The sequence below is a fragment of the Paramisgurnus dabryanus genome, chromosome 1 (genome assembly GCF_030506205.2).
Source record: "Paramisgurnus dabryanus chromosome 1, PD_genome_1.1, whole genome shotgun sequence".
Lineage (NCBI taxonomy): Eukaryota > Metazoa > Chordata > Actinopteri > Cypriniformes > Cobitidae > Paramisgurnus > Paramisgurnus dabryanus.
Genome location: NC_133337.1, coordinates 49,880,778 through 49,905,015, shown reverse-complemented (window position 1 = coordinate 49,905,015; position 24,238 = coordinate 49,880,778). Strand labels below are relative to the sequence as shown.

Here is a 24,238-nt window from a genome sequence, read left to right as displayed (position 1 = left end):
TATTGCATAATTTTCCCTGCATTTGCTTACTATTGGTTTTGTTAATAACTCAATTAATACCTAGCTTTGAAAGTAGAAGCCCAGGCAAATAATGACAAAGTGTATAGAGTACAACTATTCTACAGATTATTTTAAAAATAATTGTGGTGACAAAAACACATGTTGTATGTGAGTACAGTACACTCAAAATGTTCTGTTATCCTTCATTGTGCAGGTCAGAAAATCAGAGGCATTTTAGATACTAATAAAGAGTTTTACAATCTCCACCACAATAGGCCTATGCATTTATTAGACACATATACTCTGGCTTGTCATTTCTTGCCCTCTTTAAAAAAAGCTGTGATTTTTTACCTGGCTTTGAGTGTCTGACTGATTGACTGACGTCTCATGAGTTCAGTGTTGTAGGCTACAGATCAATAGTTTCGATTGTTTATTAAAAGTAATCGGTTCGGATGAGTCATTAGTTCGCATTAGTCAGCTGGACATCGCAAAAATTTTTTTTTGCTGGATCCGCATGAGCGGGCGCGAGAGAGGGAGACAAAGAACGAGCAGATACTGTCCATTTCCATATGCGGAGGTTGCATATGCAGTGTCAACAAGCCTGGTTTATTTAAAGTGTGTGTTGCAGGTTTTTTTTTTTACGAATTTGTGCAACTTGCTTGTGTGTAATAACCATTTAAAGTGTTATCCATTGTATTTTATGTTGTTGGGTATCACAAAACCCGAAAAAGTATGAAAAAGTACAGCGGTTTGCAATGATTCTCCTTTCCCGCACTACGCACTGTATGACGTCACGCTGGGGAGAGAATTTACCAAAGCCGCATTGAGAGCATTGAGAATGACTATAGAAAGACGAGTAAAGTACAGTTCTGATAGCGCAGATTATAGATAGATAGATAGACAGACAGACAGACAGATGGATAGACAGACAGACAGATGGATAGGCTAGTATAGAGAGATAGGCAGACAGCCAGATAGCATAACGTTAGCATATCTTCGTGTAGAAAGTAAACAAACAATTAACATACTCGTGCATGCTGGCTTGAGGGGGTCCATGATCCTGCCTGAAATGGGTGTAACTTTATGCGATCTTCAGCACAAACGGTTTTGGCAGCATGTCTCTAATCCAGGAAGGTGAGTGAGGCATGTCACATCTGTTCGCGGGGACCAGCGACCCAAACGCACTCACTTTCTTACAGCCAGTAGCGGAATGGCAATCGAGAGAGTCGGGACTTTCCCGGTGGGTCGATCTGATAATAGTTATACATTTCGAGTTAACAACCTTGTCTGGCGGCGTGATGTGCGCCGGTTCCCGCAGCCCGCTGGTCAAAGTGCAGCCTCTCTGCTCAACAAAGTATATGAAAGTGCTCAACCTGTTCGGCAGGTCCAAACATGTACAGGATTGATAAAAATACGGTGATCAATGAGCGGTTCCTCCTCAAATGGCATAGTCTGTCGTGATGTAAAAAGCCGCCGAACGCCTGTTTATTACAGTAACGTTATGTATGCGGTCCGAGTGTGCTGCAGCTGCTGACTGCTGCGTATAAAATGATCGTGTGATTCGTTATAATCGCATAAACAATATAACAAAGCATCCTTTTATTTCACAAAACAATATATTTGAGATATTATTTGATAGACTAGTAAGTGTGGATTAAGGATGTTTAAAAATCTCTAGCCTGGTGGTCAGGACATGAATGGATCAAATCAGCAGATTTGCGAAGTTTTATTTATCTCCACAGATATCATAAATAATAATTAGCATGGTAACTTTGCAGTATAACACATTATATATTTCCTACGATGTATATATGATTTCCAAATTGTATACGCAAGTATTAAACAGCAATAAATGTCTCATCTATCTCTATGGCTCTGGCTGAGGCTTTCTCCACTTCTCCCCAGCGTGACGTCATCGCAGAATTGCGTAAAAAAACCGTTAATACCAAAAACGTAAAAAAAGTGTTCTTTAAGACCATTTTTGAGACATTTTAAAAATTATACACATATCTTGAGTGATTTATGTACCCATTAATCGACAGTGGTGGTTAACCTGCAACACGCCCTTTAAGTTAACTGACCATTACATTCGCAAGTCATGCGCATATTACAACTATTAACTATAAACAAAGAATAATATTTAACTTTATAATTGTTAATATTCTGAAATAAGTCAGTCTTGATGACGTATGCAGCCTGGAAATGGGACCTCCGGAGGCTGCAGCGTTCGCATTCAGACACGCCCACTCTAGTAGTGTGCGCGTGCGTGGCACTGCTCGTTCTCTCTCATGCAATCATCAACATTATCACTATAATTACATTACAAAAAGACTTTGGCGGGACAAAAATTTGTTTTGGTGGCTGCTAAAAAAATCTATATAGGAAATAACCTGCAAAAATAAAACTTATAATAACAATAAAATAATCTGTAAACTCTCGCGGGCCACATAATTAACATAATTTGTAAACTCTCGCGGGCCAGATGAAATGAGGGGGCGGGCCGGATTTGGCCCGCGGGCCTTGAGTTTGACACCCCTGCCCTAAATAGACAAACTGATCTATAGAGCGCTTTGTCACTACGTTGCATCTCAGAAGATGACTTGTTTCTCCTGTGGCAGCTACCGTAGCTTCACTATGCGTTTCGAAAGGGAGGGGTGTGCTATGGACTAATCTGTTGGTTGCAACTCACAGTCTCACCACTAGATGCTGCTAAAAGTCTACACACTGGACCTTTAAATCAAGTGTACAATAGATGGATTTTTTATCCGTTGTTTGGGAATACCAATATGATAATGCACAACATTTAGTTGGCATGCTTAATGATAGTTAAGTATTCTTGTTCCAAAGTATTTGTATGGGAAAATGTATATGTTCTATTGTATATTATAGCCCAAGACGGCACCGGTTTTCACCCCCTCTCCGAACATTCCCATCGACAATGGAGATTCACCTGTCAACTCAGCCACAGCGTTGAAGAGTAGACCCATGTCCATCATGGCACCCAGCAAAGGAAACGTTCTGCAGAAGGCCAAGGTAAAAATCGAATGAGGCTTTCATTACCATTACAGAGAGCTTAGCTTCTGGGTCCGGTTGCATAAAGCACCTTAAGTTTTTCCCTTAAAGGAACACGCCCACATTTTGGGAATTTAGCTTATTCACCGTATCCCCCAGTGTTAGATAAGTCCATACATACCTTTCTCATCTCCGTGCATGCTGTAACTCTGTCTGACGCAGCCCCTGCTAGCTTAGATTAGCACAAAGACTGGAAGTGAATGGCTCCAGCTAGCATACTGCTCCCAATAAGTGGGAACTATATCTCAGAAGGTGAATCATTGCTACTTGGGCGGAGTGATTTGCTCGATCTTACTGGGAGCAGTATGCACTGAATTATTTGAAAATAATGCACAGCGTGCATTACCACCTTGGGTGTGCCTTATTTTCGAATAATTCAACAGCCTGTCGTCAATTTTTCCTTACATATATTATAGTCATAGCAATATAAATATTGAAAGGTAAGTACTGGTCTTTTGATGTACAATGGTAATTTTATGATACTTGAAAGTACGCAAATACTTTGAAAGTTTAATCATTAATTATATTAATTAATTCATTGTTATATTAATATGACTCTTCCTGTGAAAACCCAGCTAAAGTAATTTTTAGTGATTTACTGTTTTATACACACAATTATTTTATATAATGTAAACAACATACTGTAAAGAAGTAGCCTAGATATTTTTAAATACCGGTATTTACTAAATAAGTCAATTTATTGTAAAAACGGTGATTGAAATCAAACTTTAATGCTCATAATCTCATAATTGGATTTTGTGAATTATGTAACCTGGATATCACAGAAAGGGTCACGTACAGTATATACAGTAATAAATCAGTATTATAGTATTTGTTAGATAGACATCTGATATCTTCACTAGCACATTATATAAACTTATATAATCTTTCTCAAATGCAGTTAAACAAGTCATCAGCTTCTAAAATAAAACTTTCATCCTCTGTGCAGGAATGGGAGAAAAAGTCAACAACTTAAGAAGATGGGAATGGAGAGAGCAAATAGACTTTTTAGCCAAAGCTCAAATGACTGCTAAAGAAAAAAATGCTTCAAGCAAAGCGGGAGAGAGGGTGTGCCCAATGACCTGCAGGCTCCGCCCCCTGAAGCCACACCCTTCTCTTATACCCTGCTTCTTTGCAAACAGAGATCGAGACGGTACTGGGTGCTTGCGGGCAGCTGATCCGAAATTTTTGTTTGATGCTGACAATGTTTTTGTCTCTGCCCATGTTACCCTTTCAAATAATGCCACTGGACAACAGCAGAATTAAAATCTATTTTTTAGATTATTTTTATGTAAGAAAAGGGATTTTATTAAAAAAACATTTTTGTGTAATACAACGTTGGGCCCATTATGCTTAAAAGAGACCAAAAATGACCTTGGAAAACCACTATTTTTCACAGTAAAGACTTTAAAATCTGCCATTTTGGTACGTCTGGTACATTGTAGCTTGAATTATGTATGCTGATAGCCAGGATGTGAATATATATCCGTACAGTGTTTTTTGTACGCTAGCACTTTTATTCAAATAAAAGTTTGTACTGACAATGCAGTACTGTGACCAGCCAAACATTCACCCTGCAGGTGGCACCAAACTGAAAAAATGCATTAATGTAAACCAAAGGTTTGAAACAAAATGTAATAGCGTTAACTAAGAAAAAATACAAATAAATATTACAAAAATATGAGCCTCCTATAAGAGGCTTATTGTAACACAAATACAAAAGATCTCAAACAGGTTTAAATCCCATACAAAAAAAAAACACATCCATTGAGGTCTTTAGTGCTTATAAACACTATAATATTCCTATACACCATCACAATAACAATAAACATCTGGGGCTTAACACAGAGAGCATCACAATCCCTTAATATTGTTATAATTATTATATATATTTTTTAAATCCTATTTAAGGCACCAACAACATTTATAATATACAATATGTGAGCATGAGTTCATCATGTGTAATGAAAAGTGCCTGAGAATTTGCAGTGTCCTATGCATGAGAACCTTAAAGGATTAGTCAATTTTCTTGATAAAAATCCAGATAATTTACTCACCACCATGTCATCCAAAATGTTGATGTCTTTCTTTGTTCAGTCGAGAAGAAATTATGTTTTTTGAGGAAAACATTGCAGGATTTTTCTCATTTTAATAGACTTTAATGGACCCCAACACTTAACAGTTTTAATGCAGTTTAAAATCACAGTTTCAAAAGACTCTAAATGATCCCAAACGAAGCAAAAGGGTCTTATCTAGCGAAATGATTGTTATTTTTGGCAAGAAAAATAAAAAATATGCACTTTTAAACCACAACTTCACTTCTTCCTCCGTCTGTGTGACGCACCAGCGCGACCTCACGTAATTGTGTAATGATGTCAAAAGGTCACGTGTTACATATATGAAACGCACATTTGCGGAACATTTTAAACAATAAACTGACACAAAGACATTAATTAGTTAAACATATTTTAGTACAACAACGTCAGAACGGTCCTCTTTCTCCACACTTGTAAACACTGGGGCGTAGTTTTGCATACGTCATACGCATCCGTGACCTCTTGACGTGATGACGTATTAAGTGAGGTCGTGCTGGCGTGTCACACAACCAGAGGAAGAAGAGTTGTTGTGGTTTAAAAGTGCATATTTTTCTTGCCAAAAATGACAATTGTTTCGCTAGATAAGACCCTTATGCCTCATTTGGGATCGTTTAGAGTCCTTTGAAACTGCAATTTTAAACTGCATTAAAACTGTTAAGTGTTGGGGTCCATTAAAGTCCATTGAAATGAGAAAAATCCTGGAATGTTTTCCTCAAAAAACATAATTTCTTCTCGACTGCACAAAAAAAAGACATCAACATTTTGGATGACATGGTGGTGAGTAAATTATCTGGATTTTTTTTAAGAAAATGGACTAATCCTTTAAATCTATTCTTCTGTTTGACATGCTGACAATCTTTATAGAGTAGTAGTATTATTTTTGAACTGTGGCTCTGTTTATACAGAATGTTTTTATCTGTGATGTGTTCTGGATGTGTGTCTCTTGCGATGTGCTCGGTAGCGTTGCAGCAGCTCTTTCTCACTCTTGTGCAGATGACGTCTTAAAGCTGCAGGTTTGGCGAGATCTCCTCTGGATGGCTGCTCTCTGATTCCTGTGAAGAAGACAAAAATACATAAATAAAAACACTTGAATATATTCTGCAACCAAATTCTATAAAACACCAAAATTATATTTGTTTTTTAAGTCAAAGAAAAATGAATGGCATGTGAATGGCTATTTGAAGGCATATTGGAAATGAATAGTAAATTGTCAGAATGATGACCAGTATCAGTATATTTTTGGGCATTTTTTGCCTTTATTTGATAGATAGTGTAATGTAATGAAAGTACAGGGTGGAGAGGGTACAGGATGGGCAAAGGACCCTTAAGCTGGGATTTGAATTTGGGTGACCAAAAGTGTATCTAGACTAATGTCGGAGTACTGCCCACTACACCATCGGCTCTGACAGTATTTTTTCTATAAATATATAGTGTGCTGCAGGAATGACGTATTTTGTAGGCCAATCTGAAAGTAAGCGGGACACTGGTTCCCACAACAAAAATCCCATTTATTTTTCCCATAGATTTTTGAATTACGCGATTATTTCTGTGTTTAACAAAAGTTAAATACCAATGTTTGCCCAACAAGTTAATCTTCACAGATGAATATACATTTTATGAATTTTGAAGTGTTAATGCTTTTACTAGAAATCAGTGGCAGCAAATTCAAAATATGTGTCATATGCGTTGTGTGCGTCATGTCAAAATACGTCCCTTCTGCACACGCGCCAAAATGGATTTATGATAAAAGAGACGCTCACGTTCACGAAATACTCGCTGGACAATAACTTAACACTAAACTCTGATTACACATAAGATTAAGTGAGTATTTGGCAAACGTGAGTGTCTTATTTATCATAAACCCCTTTGAAGCATCTGCAGCAGGCTCGTATTTTGACATCACGAGTGATGCACATAAGTTTACATGATGTGCCGAACACATATTTTGAAATTACAAACCATATACATGACGGACTAAATACACATTGTGACGAGCTTCGCATCGTGCACCCTTGAAAAAGAAGTCACTGGCTGCCACTGCTAGAAATATATAAAGCAGAATTTTGACTTTCAACGTCATAAAAATTGTGTTCAACTGTAAAGACTAACATGTTGGAATCGCAGGCGGTAAGTAAAAATGCATCAAATGTCTGTGTTTTGTTGGCAATCTGCGCGTAAGTGCATATAATGTAACATGTAGATAGATATCCAAAGATAGTTGGAAAATTGCTCACGACTCGCTCCGCCCTCGGTACGCCTCTAGAAGCTTGTGTTCATCGTCATAGCTGATCTTTCTTTTATAAATCTGATAAAACTAACGTTTCTTTGTATATATAAAGAATGTAATCCTACTCTATAGGTACTCAAGATTAACATGAGATTAGCATTAACAGCTTGTGTTATGTGAGCTTTAAAGATACTGACGTGTTTCGCAGTGTGGCCCTTTCCATCCATTGCATTCACAGCGATAGCTGCGACTGAGCAATACACAGACACCATCATTCATACAGGGGTTTGGACTGCACAGATTAACAGGTTTCTTTGCATCTGTTGAGGAATTACACAGAACATCATATAAACTCAATACTCAAAACTTGAAATATCTATGTCCGAACAGTATTTGAGATAAGCCTGACCTGCACAAACCATCTGCACCAGCACATCCTCTGAATATTTCAGGTCATCGTAGAAAGGTATGACGATCATGTGATCTTCAGAACCGGCGATGCGTAAAAGAAGTTCCTGCTGTACGTCCCCGATGCCGATCACAAACACAGACACGCCATTGTCACGGAGCTTTTGGGCGGGAACAGCCGCATCCTCTGCCCCCGTCCCGTCAGTCAGCACCACTACGGCCTTGTTGACCCCTGGCCGAGCCCCCTTTCCCACTGTCAAGGTTTGGGAGTGCACATGCAGAAGGGCAGAGCCAGTGGACGCCTTCCCGCCGAGATAAGTCGCATCTTCTACTGCCTTGAGCACAGCGGAGCCTGACTCGTATTTGTCCAGGTCGAACACCGTGACGGGTCTCCTCCCGTAGACCACCAGCCCCACCTGAGCCACGTCTCGATTGATGTCGAACTGCACTGAGGTGCTCTGAACAAATTCTTGAAGGTTGATGAAATTGTCCTTGCCTACGCCACTGGAGGCATCTAGCACATAGACAAGGTCCAACGATTGACCGAGACAACCTGTAAAAGACAAAAAGATTTAGTATGATTCGAAATTTCGTTTTATGTGCGAATTAAGATCTCTCGGATCCCTACCCTGGTTGTCCACGCTGCAAATTTTGGCTCTGAGATCTGGGATCTTAGCGCTCAATCTGTCAGGTGACTGGAACGTAATGGTGCGTTGGGGGTTGCCGGTGATGTTGTTGATTTCAGCCTTCATCCCTTCTGGTGCTAGACCAATGATAAAGATCTCTCTGTCTCGTGCAAACTTGGCCGCTTCCACCACGGGGTCCACAGAAGGCGTCCCAGTGAGCAGCACCACTACTCTCGGCAGGTCGTCCCGGACGTCGGCAAAGACAGGTGAGCTTTGGAAACCGTGGCTTGTGATGTAACGGAGAGCATTTCCGGTCTTGGCTTGGCCACCGCGGTGCTGCAGGCCCTCAACTGCCTGGATCAGCTTGGCAGGATCCCTGTGCTCTCCGATTTTCACCTCCATCTTCACGTCACTGCCGTACTGGGCCAAGCCCATCTTCACAGGGGTTTCAGAACTCAACACTGCCTGCAAGAAACGCTTCAGGAAAGACTTGAAGCGCAAAAAACCCTCCAGGGTGAGAGCGGTGGAGCCCTCCACCAGGAAGAGAACATCCACCGAGCAGTCAAAACTTAGCATGGGAGCTGGAAAGATGATATGATTATGAATGTGACTTACAAAGCATTCAAGGTATATATTTTTTGTGTTCCCAGGAATCAAACTCATATGTGAACACAGTGCTTCACTAACTGTGCTATATACGAAAACAGGGTTTCATGATTGAAACAAATAAACAGTAACGTACCACCTCTGTGTAATCTACTGTTTATTTTTGAGACTAAAGATAGGGTGCGAGTCAAGACACATCACTCCGTGCCTTTCTTTCTATTAACAGACAAAAATGCAGGTACGAGCAGCATAAACAAACAGAACGCTCCGTCTTTCACGGTGCAGGTGAGGTCATCTGATCTAACCCCCTTCCTGTGATGTTGAGTGACAGGAGGAGGTCAGGTGTGTCATCACGTTCTGATTGGCTGGAGTATTTTATGTCAATGTTGTAAAAGATATATAAGGGAACCTTATTCTAGCTTTTCTAAGTGTTTGAGTCTATGTGTTCTAAAGTCAGAGCCCTGACAATCTGGCGAAATTATCACTTGGTTTGTTAGATTAGAATAGATAGGCTGTGGAAAGTGTGGGAAACAAGCTGGTGAATGTTAACTCACCACAGTTAGGGTCACTGCCATAGCCCGCAGGACATTCGCAGCGATATTTCTCAAGGCCCTCTGAAACACACGTCCCCCCGTTATGACAGGGCTGTGAGTCACAGGGGTCTGAGGAGAGATGAGATCTTTAGTGCTAACTCAGTGACAAGGATTTGTTAATGAAATATACAATTATAAAAAAAATTTGATTGGATGTAATTTACCTGGACATATTGTTCTGTGACAGACAGCAGGGTGCTGCTTGTAAACTCTGTTATACCTGGAACATACAAGGCGAAACCAGTTTCACTCCTTATATTTCTGTTAATTGTTGCACCTTATATGTATAAAGCCTTAACATATACCAAAAGTGCCTTTAGCAGAACAAACACATAAAATAATACAAAACAAATACAAGAAGCTCAGACGACTGATGTCAAAACCCAATGTCGGACTGACGTCAAAACCCAGCGTAAAACCAACGTTGGATTTACAGCAAAACCCGGCGTAAACCCGACGTCGGATTTATGTCAAAACGCGACGTAAAACCAACGTCAGATTTACGTCAAAACCAGACATAAAACCAACGTCGGATTTACGTCAAAACCCGACGTAAAACCAACGTCGGATTTACGTCAAAACCCGACCTAAAACCAACGTTGGATATACGTCAAAACCTGACCTAAAACCAACGTTGGATTTACGTCAAAATCGGACCTAAAACCAATGTTGGATTAACGTCAAAACTCGACGTAAAACCAACGTCGGGTTTACATCAAAACCCGAGCTAAAACCATCGTCGGATTAACGTCAAAACCCGACCTGAAACCAACGTTGGATTTACGTCAAAACCCGACGTAAAACCAACGTTGGATAACGTCAAAACCCGACATAAAACCAACGTTGGATTTACGTCAAAATCGGACCTAAAACCAACGTTGTATTAACGCCAAAACCCGACGTAAAACTAACGTTGTATTTACATCAAAACTCGACCTTAGACCAACGTTGGATTAATGTCAAAACGCGACGTAAAACCGACGTTGGATTTACGTCAAAACCGGACGTAAAACCGACGTTGGATTTACGTCAAAACCCGACATTGGATTTACGTCAAAACCCAACCTAAAACCAACGTTGGATTTACGTCAAAACCCGACGTAAAACCAACGTTAGATTAACGTCACAAACCTGACGTAAAACCGACGTTGGATTTACGTCAAAACCCGACGTAAAACCGATGTTGGATTTACGTCAAAACCCGACATTGGATTTACGTCAAAACCCGACCTAAAACCAACGTTGGATTTACGTCAAAACCCGACGTGAACCTGACGTGATCCCGAGTTCAAAACTCGACATCAAGACAAATAAAGAATCTTTGATCTTGATGTAAATCTAATTGAACCATGAGGTATCCTGGGTGCCCCTAACATACACATGCATTTACCTGTAATGAGAACAGAGAGAGGTGTATGGTGAGTATCCTTTGGACCCTTTCCAGCACATGAAGTTACCCTGAAGTTCCCTGACAGTTTCCAGGGTTTTCTGCACACATGGATAGGACTCCACCTTACACCCTGCAGACACAGACATCACAGCACATATTCACCTCGCAAAAGTTGTTGATGGAGTCCAAGGTGAGGGTAGGTTTACCTGTGGGAATGGTTGAGGCGAATGATGAGGTGGAGAAGGCAGTAAGCAATCCATTTACAGCATCGTTGAAGTGCTCCGCAAAAAACACGTGAGAGTCGGATGGGCTGCTCGCCACGTCACGAAGTTCATCCCACCTTGAGGAGAAAAAAGATGGGAGTTCAAATACTAGGGAACCCACTTTGGATTAAAGCACCTGCCAAATACATAAATGCAATCTACCTTTCAGTTGGAACTAGTCTACACCAAAAAGACAAATAACAACATTTTTGTTCATTCATAAATAAATCAAAAACTGCTGATATATTTGGATATTCAAATGCACATGGTGCTGAACAAGCTTAAAGCTGTATCATTCATCAAAAAAAGATCCAGATTTATAGGCATGTCAGCAGCCTTTTAGTGTACAAAACACGCCTGTCAGTGTAGTACACCTGTGCCAGAGAGCTGTCAGCACATTTATGCATTGGGTATTAAATATTTAAACAGCGGAAGCACCTGCCCATGAATAATAGGAATAGATGCCATCCATGGGTATCTGGATATTGCATTGGCCTATTTGCTTCATTTAAATCAAAATATGTAAGGGTAGAAATATTCTTATTTGCTTTCATTACATTCACCCCACCAGGCATTAATTTAAGATGTAAAGGGACTATTTTTGCACAATTGTTATGTGTTACCTGGGGTAACGTATCCCCACCGCAAACAGAACCACCCCAGAGGTCTTAAGCTCTGAGGCTGCCAGTTGTACGGCCCCCTGGGACTTTCCGTCGGATAAAAGGATGGCGACGCGTGGCACTGTGGAATTGTGTCCGCCGGAAAATCCCTTCCCCTGAGCGAACTTCAGAGCCAGACCTGTCTGCGTGCTGCCGCCTCTGAGCAAAACAGAGACAGGTTATAACAGAGACACAATAGAGTCAATTATTACGCTTGTAACACCAAGGTCAAACATTTAATTCCCAGAGATCACACAAACTCAAAATGTGTTCACCGAATCCCTCTAATCTGTTATTAATTTGAACTACAGTGATTCTCTAAGAGTATTAAGTTAACACAGAACCCTTTAGTTACCTTCACTACACTATGTCCTCAATGCACCATTCATATGAAACTAAACCAACTCAACCTTCTTAGGTTTATACAAGAAATTCCAGTATAGACACAATCTGTTTTTCTACAAATCTAATTAAAAAAATTTAAGCAGATGTCTTTAAATCATATGAAATATATATCTTGTTTTTTAGACTGGTAGTGTAAAAATACAAAAACAATGCAATATAATGTATGCATAATTTACATGTAATTGGCAGATTTGGAAAATTGTTGGACCCTGTCTACATTACAGTATGTCAGACAATCAGATTTTGTCAAACTGTATAACATAGATTTTTCAAAATCTACACTTTTCATTGACACCTCCTAACAAAGCTTCTTTATCCAGTGCGAAAATACATAATCTCTTCTATCCTGCAGAGATATAAAATAAGTACCAGTGTAGTAAGGAGGCATGTGCACAACTGATCTCTTCTCCATCATTTACACTTACAGTTGTTCAGCTTAACAGACAAGTGGTGATGTTTTTACGTGGTGGGAATCCGAAACGGTAATTTCACACCCTGTCGAGGGAGATGTGGTATGTCCTGACCGGGTGATGTGGTTCAGGGCAGCTGCATGCTCACAATGTAAATCTGCTATCAGTCATTACGGAACCCCACGCATCCTTTACCACAATAAAACCATTAATACTAATTCACCATCATGCTGACATACACATGCACATGGTTTTAAACGGTGTACAGTGTAAACACAGGTCCTTGTGTCTGTGTTGACCAGTGGCGGCTCGTGACTGCTCATTCGAGGGGCGCTAAATCAAAATATGTGTTTCATGTGTTTTGCTTGTGTTTTCAAAATATGTGTTTGTTGCGCCATGTAAACCATGTGCATCACGTTTTTTGCCAAAATAAGTGCCTGCTGCACACACGTCAAAACCCTTTATAATAAAAGAGGCCCTCATGTTCATAAAATACACACAAGATACTCCCTAAAGCTGGCAAACGCGAGCGTCTCTTTTAGTATAAACCCTTTAGACGCATCTGCAGCAGGCACTTATTTTGACAAGACACGTGATGCACATAGGATCACTCGATGCACAGAACACATACAGTATTTTGAAAAAAAGGAACCACCACATGATGGGCTACATACATGCTGTGATGAACTTCGTAACAAAGAAGTCACCGGCCGCCACTGGTGTTGACAACCCATTCTCATAAAGTGTGTATAAATAGCACGCAGTGTGAAAAGCCGTGCAATACATACGCCAAATTTCTAATTTTACGTGCATTTGATACATCAGTCCTTCACGTTCGCTTAATAGGGCACATCTTTTCGCGTTGATTTTTGTTTTCTCAAATTTTTAAACCATTGTTGCATGGGTTTGGGGTTAAGCCCCCTTTCCACTGCACACGACAAACGTCGGCCTATAAACCGGAAGTCATTAATTTCCTATGGAGAGTCGCAAAGGGGCTGCGTGAAGTGCCGACCACCTGCGGATGCGTAAATTTCGGATCCGTTTTGAGCGTTGGATACGTTAAAAAATTTGAACTTGTGCGACCAAACCGCATGCGATATGCCGACCGGAAGTGATGTATTTCATTGTATTCCTTTTATAAACTGTGTGTGAGGTAAAATTTTTGTTTAACTTTATTAGTAACACTTGAATCCTTAAAAAAAACGTTTGATTACTGATAATAAATACATTATTAATTTAATTTGTGTATGTTATTATTTTAATCTTGTCTTCATATGTTCTCTCCAAAAAATATTGTCAATCTTTGTCATATATGCATAGCTGTTTATTGTTTCATTCATTTGCATTCATTTATTTATTCCACCATGGTAAAAATATTAGAATGAAGCCTCTTGCGCTGGAATGAGCTTCTCTCCCATATACGATTAAACCGAAACTTCATTACGACTGCCACTAGGAGGAGAACTCTGACTGTCGTTTCCGTATGTCGTGTGCAGTGGAAAGGTGGATTTGGGATTTGCTTCAGGATGTCATTTAAAGGGAACATTTCACAAGACTTTTTTAAGATGTCAAATAAATCTTTGGTGTTCCCAGAGTATGTAAGTGAAGTTTTAGCTCAAAATACCAAATAGATAATTTATTACAGCATGTTAAAATTGCCACTTTGTAGGTGTGAGCAAAAATGTGCCTTTTGGGTGTGTCCTTTTAAATGCAAATGAGCTGAACTATGCACTAAATGGCAGTGTCGTGGTTACATAGTGCAGATTAAGGGGTAGTATTATCCCCTTCTGACATCACAAGGGGAGCCACATTTCAATTACCTATTGTTCACATGCTTGCAGAAAATGGTTTAGCAAAACTAAGTTACTGGGTTTATCCTTTTTACATTTTCTAGGTTGATAGAAGCACCCAGGACCCAATTACAGCACTTAAACATGGAAAAAGTCTGATTTTCATGATATGTCCCCTTTAATATATAGATTTCAAAATGTTTTGTCTATTTTTAAACCATGGTCATTTGGAGTTGGGGTCGGAATTGGGGTTTGGATTAGAGGTCTTCACGGGTCCACTTAGATCCAAAAACCCGAGGTACGACCCGAGATCGGGTTCGGGTCTAAAAGTTTCAAGAGTGCCTCGGACACAGGTCGGGAATAAAAATAGCAGCATCGGGTTTGGGTAATGAATGTTTTTTGCCGAACGGACCCGAAGACCCGAACTCTCTCGCGTGTGTGCATCTATGTTCTGTGCAAACCTCCTCTGTTTGCCAAGACATTGTGTGGCTGGCGGTAGGTTAATTTTTTTTGAGACAAACATGGCAGTCAATATTAAATGTAGCCTACATTTTAGCGGTTACCTTGGTGCCGTCGTCAGATAACAAAGTAAAACAAATGGAGCAGCTCGACAAATTGGTCGCGAGACCAGCTGGGTTTCTTTCTGTCAGACTGCTGCGTGTGGGGCTGCAGATTGCACATACGTCGGTGCCGTTTACATTCGGGTCCAGTCGGGTTAAAAAAAAATGCCACTGGTTCGGGTCGGACTCTGGACTTATTTTCTCGGGTTTGTCTCGGGTTGGGTCTTTCTTTAAAAAAAAATGTATTTATGGACATCGGGTTCGGGTATAACGTGTTTCCGGTCATTTCGTGTCTAGTACATATCTTTGGACTCGAGAAGACCTTTAGTTTGGATGTCATTTTATGTCAGTGGTTCTCAAACTTTTTCTGCGTGCGGCCCCCCTTGTATACGGTGCATTCCTTCGCGGCCCCCCCCCAAAGAAAATTTATGACAAAAACAGTTCTAAAATGTTACATTTTAATTAAACAAAATATATTAAATTATACAGTGATGTTGGTTAGTAGGCTTATTTTTTTGAGTTAATTACACAAAATTCATGATAAATTAATGTATTTTATAAAATGTCATAAAACTAGGGCCCCCCTGGCTCTGTCTCGCGGCCCCCCTTGTGGCCCCGGACCCCAGTTTGAGAACCATTGTTTTATGTATCAAAAAGTAGTTCTAACTCCAAACCCAAGTAAAAATGGTACAAAAACAGAAATAAAAGAAAAACCAATACATAAAGTCATACGAAAAGATGTGCTGTATTAAGTGAACAGGAAGTACTGGAGTATCATATGCACAAAAATTTTAAATGTGGCGTATATATTGCACGACTTTTTACACTGCATGCTTTTTATATGCAAATCATGAAAATGGGCTGGTGTTAATATGGTCTCAATGCTAAAAGTAATAGTGCAAGATATTTCTCGTCACAAAATGACATACATTGGAAGTGCATATGCCCTAAGTTAGTACACAATCGCAATACCTGTAGTGGATTTTCTTTATGCGCTTCTTCAGGTCATCCTTGCTGTTGTAGGAGTTTAGACTGATCTCTAGTTTAGGCGTTGAACCGAACTGAACCACGCCAACCCTCACCTGGCCAAAACAGAGCAAATAGCTTAAAACAGCACTTAAAATGAAAACCCTGATGCCAGATGCTAAAAAAACAAGCATGCAAATATTAAAATCAAAATGTCCCACATAATGAAAGTAAATGGTGACCATGATGTCCCAATTTATGTATAAGTACACGGATAAATATGTTGTTTACAGGTTTCAAATGACATATGATTTTTAAGGTGGACTATACCTTTAACACTACATTGTTTATGTGAGTCCTAACCTTGTCTGGGCTGATGTCAAGAGCTTCACACAGCTTCAACATGTAGTGCCGTGATCGTTCAAATCCTCCCTTCCCGACGCTATATGAGCTATCCATTACAAACAGTATATCCATGGCTGCGGAGCACTGCATCCCTGACCACACAGAAAAAAAACATCCAAGTTTCATCTCTAGAAATTAGCCGTACCATGGTCACAAATGTATAAGCACACAAAAGTCATGCATAATAGGATTAGCCACAATAAACGCAACACAGCTGTGATGTAAAACAGCGAGACTAAGAAACACTGGCCTGTATTTGACACACTTAAAAAGCTTAGCCGTCGCCTGTGGCATGTTCTGACAGAGACAAATACTCAAAAACACATTACAGCAAGTTTGTGCTAGTCAACAGGCTAAATTATAATCCATGTAGCTGTCATGTTCGTACCCGTCGCCTGTCATAATGACGCCGATTAGACACAGGCAGGCGGCATGCCTTTGTCTGCAAGAGCAAACACAGGCATATAGACACAAACACAGGTTTCCCCTCACACACAAACATACTTATAAACACATATCAATAATGCAACCAATTGGTGCACATAAACACCACAATGTTGCATTGAAAATGTTTTGAAAAGAATTTAAAAAATAAGCCCTTCACTCACTTTCTCCAGCAGCATTGATCTTTATAATGGTTTCATGATCCGTCTGTATTTCCAGCACAGCATAAATGGACCAAACTATAGTGTGAGATGAAACAAAGAAAAAACACTGTAAATTCATACAGTACAAACACCCACATGCACACAAAATACTCAGTTCATGTCAAACTTAAGAACATGTCTCTATGTTTCATTTTCTTTCTTTAAATAACAAAAAATATATAAACTGGTATATAAACATGTTTTGGTAAGAGTAACCCAACTACTCCCTCAGGCTGTGTCAATGTCAACAGGGTACACAAATGAGTAATTTAAGCTCATCTTCTAGATAACAGCGATGACCCCTGACCCCAAGACAGTATGGAACCTGTTCCCTTTAACAGACGACTGGTGCTAAACATCCTTTAGAGGGGGATAATTTAAAGCGATCGGCATTTCAGCCACACCCACTGGACGTGAAGAGAACAGTCAATCCGGCCCGTAACAGGCTTGCGTTTCCCGCTCGAGTGAGCAACAACGGTCTAATGCGTACAATTGCTGTTTTAGACGCAGGGGCCATGTGAACAGCCCAGGGCTGAGAAGGGCAGAGCAAAGTATCTTCCAAAGAAGCGAAGTACGCCCATAGTTCATGTGCTTTTGTCTCCTCATGACATCATGAGGAGGGCCGCTCTCAGCACCTCACCATGGTAACAGTTATCGGCCTAAGAAACCTGCAGAATGATGGGCAGGAGGCTTCAGGTCCTTAAGGGAAAAATGATGAGGCCATAAAATGTTAATGGGTTGATCCATTGATGGTGGCGTTTAAACAGATGTGGATAATCCAGAGTCACCCCAATTCTCACAAGAATTACTACCCAAATATCCTTTTATTGGACAGCCAAACATCATAGTGACCCTGGACCACAAAACCATGAGGGTAATTTTTTTATAAAATAAATAAATAAACTCTCCATTAATGTATGGTTTGTTAATAGGACAATTTTTGGCTGTAAAAATCTAGAGGGTGCAAAAAAATCATAATATTTAGTAAATCCTATTTAAAGTTGACCAAGTCTTTAGCAACACATATGATAAATACATTTTTATATATTTACGGTAGGAAAAATAATGTATAAAATATCTTAATGGAACATAAACTTTACTTAATATACTAATAATTTCTGGCAAAAAAAAATAGATAATTTTGACCCATACAATGTATTGTTGGCTATTACTACAAATATAGCCATGCTAATTTTGACTGGTTTTGTGGTCCAGTGGCCGGTTCCAAAAACATAGCCGTGACGTTAAGACTGCGTCTTAAGAATGATTCTAACTAACAACCATTTAGTTAGTGCTAATCAGTCTTATTATTTGGATTTAAATTAGACCAATCTACCTTTTTATGTAACATACTTAAAACAGTTATGATCAGTCTTGAAGAAAAAAATTCATGACTAACTTTTAAGACTAGTCTTTAAGTTTTATGCAACTGGCCACAGGATCACATATGTGTTTTAAACAAAATCCTATAATAAATTGATTTACTTAAAAAAATATTTTCATTTCTAAAGATCACTTTGTGTATAATATCTCTACACAGACCAAATGAAGCCTAAAACCAAATGAAGCCTACAACAAAGACTTTAAAGAAGACTATAATTGGGCCAAAAAATTTGAAAAAGAACAACCCAGTAACTTAGTTTTGGTAAACCATTCTCTGCAAGCATGTGAAAAAATAAGTAATTGAAATTTGGCTCCCCTTGTGATGTCAGAAGGGGATTTTTAATAATAATACCACGCCTTAATCTAACTACGACACTGCCATTTAGTTCAGAGAGAGAGAGAAAGAGAGAAAAGAATTGACAGTACAAGTTTCAATTTCAACAAACCACAATCAGTTGCGTTTTAAGGGACAAATCCAAAAACTGAAAATTTTTGCTCACACCTACAAAGTGGCAGTTTTAACATGTTATAATAAATTATCTGTATGGTATTTTGAACTTAAACTTCACATGTGTACTCTGGGGACACAAAAGATTTATTTTAAATCATAAAAAACTCTTGTGAAATGTCCCCTTTAAACACATGTGCATGTCCTGCAGTAAAATCTGAAAGAATTACAACTTAACTTGGTGACAAACTCATGTGCAGTAGATTTACGATCCCATTTAACTTCAAGCTAAAATAATAAATGCAAAAGAAAACCAAAACTACTACAACTAATATTTTCTTTATGTTGCCTTCTAGTTTAGCAACAACACTGTTCCCATACTGTATACTCCAAACTGTATCAACCGTATTATAAATGTAATAACAATAAATTAAATCTTTAAAATATGTACAGCAAATATAATTTATTTCATGTTTATTTTATGACCAGCGTCGATCTTTTATATTTTAACTTAACTTCTTTAGCAATCTACATTTCTAGACAAGCCAACTCATATCAGATCATGCTGAAATTACACACTCCGGACCGAAAGACTAAATCCCTACTCAAGATTTATGGCACGTGTCCAGTGTCTGCTGAAAAACATAGTGGGAAAAATGCTTGAGGAACACATGGGTTAATGTGTTCATGGGAGAACATCTCAATTCAGATTTTACGCCTCCAGAGAAATTCCACTGAGCAAAACAACAATGTAACAATAATAAATAATATTACAAGAAACATATTTGTTTTGCCTCCATCAGTCTGATTAGAAATAAAATGACTAGCTGAGGGCTAAAGGGGCTATTCAGATTTCAGATAAACCAATCAACGTCAGTAACATTTACATTTATGCATTTGACAAACTCTTTAATTCAAAGCGACTTACAGCGCATTACAACAGTATGCGTGTTCCCTGGGATTGAACCCATGACCTTTTGCAACTAAAAAACCAGGTGCGTGGCACATAAGTATAACCCACTTCAAAATGGGGTTGTATATAAATACTGCTTTAACAGCTACCTGGAACTTGTTTGGGGTGGGAGCTCAACTAAGCCTTCACCTATGACCTCTAAAGCCCGTTCAGACCGACTACCAGGAGCAGAGTGACATGATCTCATTCATTTTAATGAAAGCTTTGGGAACTTTCGGCGACAGTGACAATGGGGTACAGGAAGTGGGGGTGTCCAGCAACGCGACAAAGTTAAGAAAATGTTAACTTTATGCAAATTATGAACGACTACCAGTAAGAGTGAAGTAGTGGAGTTGACAACTAGAATTAGAAACGCCTCCTAAAGACCTCATTGAAAGAGACGGGCGACACAATTCGAAAGTCACTGGTGGTTCCATGCATTACACTTTATTTACAGATAAATCCTTAAAGACTGTGTTGATAATGATCATAAACATTGTTAAAATGCGAAATAATCCATTGCTCTGGAATGATAATAAAGTCCTTAGGTCACTTCTGCTTACCTTGACCAAACAGGAGCATGAGAAGGACATTCATTCGACTGCAGCAAGCCATTTTTGAGCCCTGAAATGTGAACAAAACGAGAATCAATTTCTTTGGAAGGGTTTAAGTGGCCAACTACTGAGCAAATACAATAAACAAAGAGAAAAGCAAATGAGAGATTACAAACGATAACAAATTCAGGAGGGAAAGATTGCTTGGAATGTCACTCATGACATTGTGGGAGTTAAGGTTAGAAGGGCTATTGACCTTCAGGGCCCTTGGTCAGACAAACAATGAACTATAACAAAAAAAAGGACAGAGCCAGATTAACTAAGGGCTATTTCAGGATCAAAAAGACTACAAAAACTTGGACTCATGGCTGAGGAACTGACCTAAACAGTCAAGAGGTTGTGATAAGTGAGAACGTTACCAGTCAGCAAAGCTTTGGTATTCTACATAAATACATAATATTAATTAAATAAGTGTCAAATTCCACGCTTAAAGGGACTCCACTTTTTTTTAAACTTTCTGTAACAAAAGTATTGAACACATGGGGTTAAAAAGATACTCCACTTTTTTGAAAATAAGCTTATTTTCCAGCTCCCCCTAAGTTAAACAATACCGTTTTGGAATCCAATCAGACGATCTCCGGGTCCGGCAGTACCACTTTTAGCATAGCTTAGCATAATTCATTGAATCTGATTAGACCATTAGCATCGCACTTAAATTTAACAAAAAAGTTTTGATATTTTTCCCATTTAAAACTTGACTCTTCTGTAGTTACATTGTGTACTAAGAACGACGGAAAATTTAAAGTTGCAATTTTCTAGGCCAATATGGCTAGGAACTATACTCTCATTCTGTTGTAATAATCAAGGACCTTGCTGACGTACCATGACTGCAGGAGGCGCAATGATATTACCCAGTGCCCGAAAATAGTCCCCAGCTATTGAAAGTTACCAATGGGACTATTTTCGGTTCCTGCGTAATATCATTGCGCTTGCTGCACACAAGAAGAGTCAAGTTTTAAATAGGAAAAATATCGAAACTCTTTGGTTATTTTTGAACGCGATGCTAATGGTCTAATCAGATTCAATGAATTGTGCTAAGCTATGCTGAAAGCTGTACCACTAGACCCGGGAATGGTCTGAATGGATTCCAAAACGGTAAAACTCAATAGTTTAACTCTAGGGGAGCTGGAAAATAAGCCCATTTTCAAAAAAAAGTGGAGTATCCCTTTAACCCCTTGTGTTCGATACTTTTGTTGTCAATGTCAATTTGAAGTCTTTGTGACGTTTGAGCTTCTGGAAGTCCCTCAATCATAAACTGACAAATGGTCACCTATAATAAAGGCAACAACACAATGTGTGCCATTTAGGACAGGGCCATTAAACTCATTTCCTTCACTGACAGCTCAAGTTTAAGTCTGACAAACTGTAGTCACAGCTGACTAATCATTTACCCATCTATGTTTTGAGAAAGGTGGAGGCGGTGGTAATATAAGGAGAAACACAGCATGAAACTGAATCTTATACTCCCTTGTCACATTCTCAGGGTGCAGGGTCAAAGTTCGCATTTTTAAGAGTCAAACTTTTGATTAAATCAGATGCCAACTGAATACACCAAACCAGGGAGTTATTCACTGCCATTGGATTTAATCTCAGCAGTACTGTACCCATTTTGCTCTACAGTACAAACCATTTATACCAGCAATGTTTTTGGAATTTGTACTTATTTCCAATTGAATTATGTATTAACCACATGATTTAATCTATTTAATGAATACATACCTGCTGTCTACTGTACATCGTATGCTTGTTTTATCTAGGAGTCTTATCGGAATAAAAACCTCAAACAGACACATCCATTGTGCAAGCCTTCCCCCATTTAATGTGGTTTATCCAAATCTACAGATCTGTAAGAATTTAGTCTTGATAAAAGAGGATTTCAAGCCTGAGACTATGTCAAAGACAATTGTGAAATCCTTTCTTTAAACTTGCGAGAGGCATTAAAAGAGTATGAGCAAGTCAATACCCCACATTGCTATGTGTGTTATGTCTGCAGGCGGGGTATCTGATTTGTCAGGTTCCAGGTGTTAAGTGCAGTTTTAAAAGAAGAGCGGTTCTCAGCATTTGAGTAAAATGAAGTGACTATTGAGGTAATTGTGACCCGTGAAGTCTTCAGAGAATAACTCTTTTATGGTCTCGCTCACACAGTTTGACTTGTTAAGATACCCAAAGAGCTTCACTAAAGAAAGGAAACGCTAGGAATGCCACCTGACATTTTTCAAGATAGAATCTAGGAAAGATCAAACCTATTGGGATTTTCATTAAGCAATTAAGAAAGAGACTTTGTTGACAGCCACATGGGAAGTTGGGGGGCTTTGATAAAATCTTGTCTTGATAAGTTGTAAGCCTATTTCCTGCTAGTGAATGAACGTCAGCAGACAGCTCTAGAAACTTTTTTGAGGTTGATAAACATCTAGCGGTCTCTCTAAAAGCACCTCACAACCTTGCCATACAATCACCTTGACTAACAGCTGACAGTCTGAGTCAAAGATTCTTAAATATATTAGTATTTGATAGAGCCAAGGAATCAAAACTAGACAACCAGTTAACCCTAAAAAATACATTTGATCCTGCAGGTACACCTGAATACTACTATAGAAATTCAACAAGTGTATGAGTTGCAAACACTACTGTACATTAATACAAATCTTATATCTTAAACGTACAACATATATACATTGAGCTTCTACATTACAATGCTTGTAGAAATACAAGGGTGTACATGCAGCTGCGAAATGAGTTGAGGATAATAATAATGCTCCTCTTTAATCTAGGGATGCACAGCAGATGAAAAGAGAGTTTGAGGATGAAAGGCGAAAACTATTTTGGTGGTTCTGATAAAAGCTACTGAAGCAGTCCGTATTTTAACAAATTATATTCAAGTTAATTTGTGATCTAACTTACTTGCAAGTGTAGGCAAGGTTTAGTTTTATCCACATGTAACGTAATGCCTCTCGGTATTGTTACACATTTGTACCCTAACTGCCCTTGCAATCGACAGCCTACGTATTTAAGTAAACTGTAGTATAGGTTACTTACTAAGTAAAATTCCTAGATGCTGTGGTGTGCTTGAACCACATTTAAGTGTAACAATATTGATTATTCACTTCACAACTACTACATTAAATACTTGGGTATACTACAATATTTTCAGGTGAAAATGAAATAATCACCTGCGTTTAAACAACATATGACGTCACCGCATAGCCTGACATGAACCGTGACGTAAACCCCAATTATTATTCTTGCTTTATTATTCCATATTTTGTAACCCCAATCCTTTGAAAACGCACAAGTATCTTTCTTCATATCTTAATATTCACATAAATGTGTTTGTTAATAGTTTTCAACACATGCAACAAGTTTGGCTCTAAAAGCTCTCGTGACAGAGTTGGTTTAGAGCCAATGCACGCATCTAGCGACGTAAAAGTTACCCGTTAAGTAAAAAATAACTGTCGCGCAATTTTCTTGAAACAATACCTGTCATGCATCGGTTTCTGAAGTTAAATACACAGCTTTACATTGTAGAAACAGCAGTTTTACCTCAGATATGGGTCGCGTCCGCCGCAGGTACCAGATCGTCTGTGTGCGAAGCAGCAGATGGAAGTGAACGGGAGATTGTGCTCTCATCTGCTATCTCTACTTCCGCACTAACTTCATCAGACCAGATAGTTGTGGTTAAAAGGTATGCCAAATCGAAGAAAACTGACGCCTTCGGTTT

At 39.0% G+C, this 24,238-nt stretch overlaps 2 protein-coding genes across 4 annotated transcripts in view; one reads left to right on the top strand and one right to left on the bottom strand.

Moving 5' to 3' along the window:
• The window catches only part of afap1l2 (actin filament associated protein 1-like 2), a 46,075-nt gene extending 40,921 nt beyond the window's left edge, over positions 1 to 5,154 (top strand). For all 3 annotated transcript variants that reach the window (XM_065262547.2, XM_065262546.2, XM_065262545.2), the window contains exons 18-19: positions 2,890 to 3,033; positions 4,022 to 5,154. In XM_065262547.2, coding sequence (XP_065118619.2) covers positions 2,890 to 3,033; positions 4,022 to 4,048 — 171 coding nt within the window. In that variant the 3' untranslated portion in view covers positions 4,049 to 5,154. The remainder of the gene's footprint in view (positions 1 to 2,889; positions 3,034 to 4,021) is intronic.
• Positions 5,155 to 5,962: 808 nt separating this feature from the next.
• Positions 5,963 to 24,178, bottom strand: vwa2 (von Willebrand factor A domain containing 2). The gene is made up of 14 exons (XM_065262840.2): positions 24,061 to 24,178; positions 20,470 to 20,530; positions 17,085 to 17,159; positions 16,435 to 16,568; positions 16,078 to 16,187; positions 11,905 to 12,099; positions 11,225 to 11,358; positions 11,019 to 11,148; positions 9,793 to 9,848; positions 9,590 to 9,697; positions 8,432 to 9,010; positions 7,805 to 8,356; positions 7,593 to 7,715; positions 5,963 to 6,220 (listed from the first exon to the last, which is right to left on the bottom strand). The coding sequence occupies exons 1-14, from the start codon at positions 24,145 to 24,147 to the stop codon at positions 6,081 to 6,083; spliced, it is 2,484 nt and encodes an 827-aa protein (XP_065118912.2). The 5' UTR covers positions 24,148 to 24,178; the 3' UTR covers positions 5,963 to 6,080.
• Positions 24,179 to 24,238: the final 60 nt, after the last annotated feature.